Raw genomic sequence first — 3,864 nt, forward strand, 5'->3', positions numbered from 1 at the left:
ATTCATCCCCACCCCGATGCCCATGAGGTTCCTGAACCCAAGGAAACTAGAGAGCGGCAGTGGAGTTCGTGGCTCAATTTTGAAGGGCGTAGCTGAGAGTGCACGGCGACGACATGGCGATACTTTTTCTGGAGTGCCTTTCTCAACTCATCCGCGGTGGCCTTGGTGACGTCGGCTGGGGTCTCGGATGTCGTGCCGTTGCTTTTCTGATTCTGCAGAGGGACGGGTCGGCGGGTGGGCTGAGGGGCAGCCGAGCTGTCACTGTCCAGGCTGGTGACGGTCGCCGAGTTCATGCCGGGCGATATCAATCCCATCAATTGAATGACGGCCTGGAACGAATTGATCAAAGGCAAACGATTTTTGTCGGACCTCGAAAGAGGCACAGAGAGAGAGAGCGAAAAAGGGGCAAAACAATAAGGGGCCCAAGGACAACGACTTTTTCTAAAAAATAAGGATGTTAGGCCAAGGGAGATCCAGGAACCTATATGGGCGGTTGAAGCCGAATCAGTGGCGGAAGGGGGGGGGGGGGGCGATAAGATAGGAATGAGCAGGAAGCAGGAAGTAGCAGGTGTGGCCGGCAATAATGCGACGACAGTAGTGGGATGAATGGTGGGATTGAGACAACCCAAAGGCGAGAGAGCAAGCGAGAATTAAAAAGACGACGGCAGATCAAACACGAGCCGCCGAGGCACCAACCGACTCTGTTCAGTCTTCGGGCCACCAACTGCCAGGTAAGGTAAGGCGAGGCAAGGCAGAGAGAGCATGGCATGGATGGTAGGTCAATATGTACCTCAGACGAGACCATACGCGGCGCGGCGCAGGCCTTAGGGAGTGGCGGACGGGGCGGAGTTCCAATCAACCCCTCCTAGGGACCGTTGATGCACTTGATGCAGGAAAACACACTCTTTCGAGGACGCTTGGTTCCGAACCGACTTGGCGGGCTGTTATCAATCAAAACGACGTTGGCCATGAGCTCGAGCGTGTCCTGTCGTGGAATGACGAGACTACGTGGGGGGAAAGGGAGCAGCAATTGGAAGGGGAATGCAGGCAATTCCGTGGCTTGCAGGAGACCACTAGAAGAATGGACAATCGATGGCCAGGCCATGTTGTCAGTCATTGGAAGGAAAGGGGAAAAAAAGAGAAAAGATGCAATCCTGTCTTGCGCTCTGCATTCTGCACCCTGAGGTGCTGCATGCATGCAGTCGACCTTGTTGGGAAGTCTTGCGTGTGTGTGTGTGTGTGCTGGACCATGTATGCCCAGGTACTAAGCGTGCGTCAGTGTAGCTCCATCGTTCCAGCACCTTAGCGTCCTCAACTGCAGCAGCCCTCCAGCGGCCTTCAGTGGGACGGCGACGACCCACCGGCTGCTTCTGGCGGCTGCGGGTGGCCCTACAGCCGGAGGCCCTACAGCCGGATAGCGCCCCAGCGCATGTCCAGGCCCTCCACTCGGCCTCCCTGTGGGTGAGGTAGGTGGGTAGCGAGCTGCCTAGCCTGTGGGCTATGGCTGAACTTTGCTGTCACATGTGAAATCGCCTCGTTCTCTGACTGTAGGTGGAGCGAGTGCCTTGCCTTAGTCTTTGAGGCCGAAGTTTTTCCTCGATAAGAATAGAGAGCTTTATCTCCATGTGACCTGCACCATGGCCCGTGCCACGACGCGCTTCACTTCCTCTTGTCATTGGCGACGTGCCTGGGCCTTGAAGCCCAAAGAAGGGCTCATCTTCAAGAGCTTGGGATATTGTCCATCACCACATCTCATTACAGGCCGCCAGCTATCGACTCGCATCATCTTCAAAGTATCGCTTTCTATATCCGCCTCGAGACATACTCTTTCTTCATGAGATAGCGTCATGGCGTATGAACCCCGTGGGGATTACTCCCGTCGAGGAGGTCCCGACGGTGATGATCTCCATCAGCCGAGAGCCGTGAGAGGCCGCCGTAGGTATCCCTCATGATGAAGAATCTCAAAATCCCAGCTTACAAGGTCCAGGCCCCGTTACTGACTATGGCGCGACCGTCTCTCAGTGGATGCGCGACCGCAATCCCGGCACGGGCTTCTTCTCAAATGAGGAGGCTGAGAAGCCCTCTGCCAGCTACATCTCCGACGTAAGAAACCGTCCACCCGTTTCGCGATCCTGTCTCACACTTTCCAGTTCCATCCACCAGCAACCACGACGGGTGACCTGCATGATGCCCTGCCCGTGAAGCACCTTCATTCCTCTCTTAACAAGATCAAGCACCCCGTCAACGTCGTTCGATGGACACCCGAGGGCCGTCGCCTGTTGACCGCCTCGAGCAGTGGCGAGTTCACCCTCTGGAACGGCACAGGCTTCAACTTTGAGACCATCATGCAGGCGCACGATTCTGCCATCCGCACTCTCGCCTACTCGCACAACAACGACTGGCTCCTTTCGGCTGACCACGACGGCATCGTCAAGTACTGGCAACCAAACTTTAACAATTTGCAGAGCATCACGGCCCACAACGATCCTATTCGAGACCTCGCATTTGCGCCAAACGACTCGAAATTCGTCACCGCGTGCGACGACTCGTCACTCAAGATTTTCGACTTTGCCGGAGGTGTGGAGGAATCAGTGCTCAAGGGCCACGGCTGGGACGCCAAGAGCTGCGACTGGCACCCCTACAAGGGTCTCCTGGTGTCTGGTTCCAAGGACCACTTGGTCAAGCTGTGGGACCCCAGGACAGGCCGCTGCCTGACGACATTGCACGGTCACAAGAACACCATCACCAAGACTCTCTTCGAGAAGGTCCAGGGCGACTGCCTCGCCACATCTGCTCGGGATCAGACCGCCCGCGTCTTCGACCTGCGCATGATGCGCGATGTGTGTCTGCTCAAGGGACATGAGAAGGACATCTCGACCCTGACCTGGCACCCCCAGCACGCCAACCTCCTCACAACAGGCGGCCACGACGGCTCGCTCCACCACTACATCACCGATCAACCCAACACACCGCCCGGCCAGAATGCCGGCATCGCCCCCTACGACACGACAGACCCGTCCGGCACGACTGCCCAGACGATATACCCGTCGCACAAGGTCCCCTTCGCCCATGATTTCGCCATTTGGTCACTCGACTGGCATCCCCTTGGCCACATTCTCGCATCCGGCTCCAACGACAGGATTACCCGCTTCTGGTCCCGCTCCAGGCCAGGTGACACAGACGTCCTCCAGGACAGGTATCACATCGGCGAGGCCGCCGCCGAAGCACAGGGAACCTGGGACCGCCGCGGCATGCGTCGCCAGCGCCAGGAGGAAGAGGAGCAGGAGATGGAGGACGAAGCCGAGGGTCTTGTCGACCAGAAGATGCCTCTCAAGCAGGCCGCCGTCCCAGGCTTCCCAGGTCTCCCCGGTCTCCCCGGTCTCCCCGGCCTGCCCGGCCTTCCCGGCCTTCCAGGTCTCGCAGGCCTACCCGGCCTCCCGCAGCCCAACGCACGCACCCTGTGCCACCGCCCCCCATGATCCCCGGCGTCAGCGGCGCGGCCCCGCCCCCTCTCCCCTTCCCCCTCCCCGGCCTCAACGGTGCACCGCCGCTCCCGCTCCCGGGCGCATCGATCCCAGCAACCCAGCCGACCTCGCCAAAATTGCCGAGATGATCCAGAAGGCAGGCGGCACCCTCCCCCCTCCTCCACCAGGCGGTTTCCCGCCACCACTGCCCGGCAGCATGATTCCTCCGCCGGGCTTCATGCCGCCGCCGGGCATGCCGCACGGCTTTCCCCCCGCCGCCGCCGCCGGTGCCCGGTCTCGGCGGGCCACCGCCTCTCCCCAACTTTGGGGCTCCCGGCGGCAGCAGCCTCGAGGACGAAGCTGCTTCTCGCGCGGAGCGGGGCCCCGCTGCCCAGTCAGG

The 3,864-nt window shown here is 59.9% G+C and overlaps 2 protein-coding genes across 2 annotated transcripts in view; one reads left to right on the forward strand and one right to left on the reverse strand.

Moving 5' to 3' along the window:
• Nucleotides 1-1,637: 1,637 nt before the first annotated feature.
• Nucleotides 1,638-3,479, forward strand: VDBG_08787 (polyadenylation factor subunit 2; the record flags this gene model as incomplete). The annotated part of the gene is made up of 4 exons (XM_003000945.1): nucleotides 1,638-1,737; nucleotides 1,840-1,935; nucleotides 1,988-2,103; nucleotides 2,235-3,479. The coding sequence occupies 4 exons, from the start codon at nucleotides 1,638-1,640 to the stop codon at nucleotides 3,477-3,479; spliced, it is 1,557 nt and encodes a 518-aa protein (XP_003000991.1).
• A 54-nt stretch (nucleotides 3,480-3,533) lies between these two features.
• VDBG_08788 (mitochondrial nuclease) overlaps nucleotides 3,534-3,864 on the reverse strand; it is a gene marked incomplete at both ends in the record, with an annotated part of 2,030 nt that continues 1,699 nt past the window's right edge. Inside the window, one exon of the mRNA XM_003000946.1 lies at nucleotides 3,534-3,794. Within this exon, the coding sequence (XP_003000992.1) occupies nucleotides 3,534-3,794 (261 nt within the window). The remainder of the gene's footprint in view (nucleotides 3,795-3,864) is intronic.

The sequence above is a fragment of the Verticillium alfalfae genome, genomic scaffold (genome assembly GCF_000150825.1).
Source record: "Verticillium alfalfae VaMs.102 supercont1.13 genomic scaffold, whole genome shotgun sequence".
Taxonomy (NCBI): Eukaryota; Fungi; Ascomycota; class Sordariomycetes; order Glomerellales; family Plectosphaerellaceae; genus Verticillium; species Verticillium alfalfae.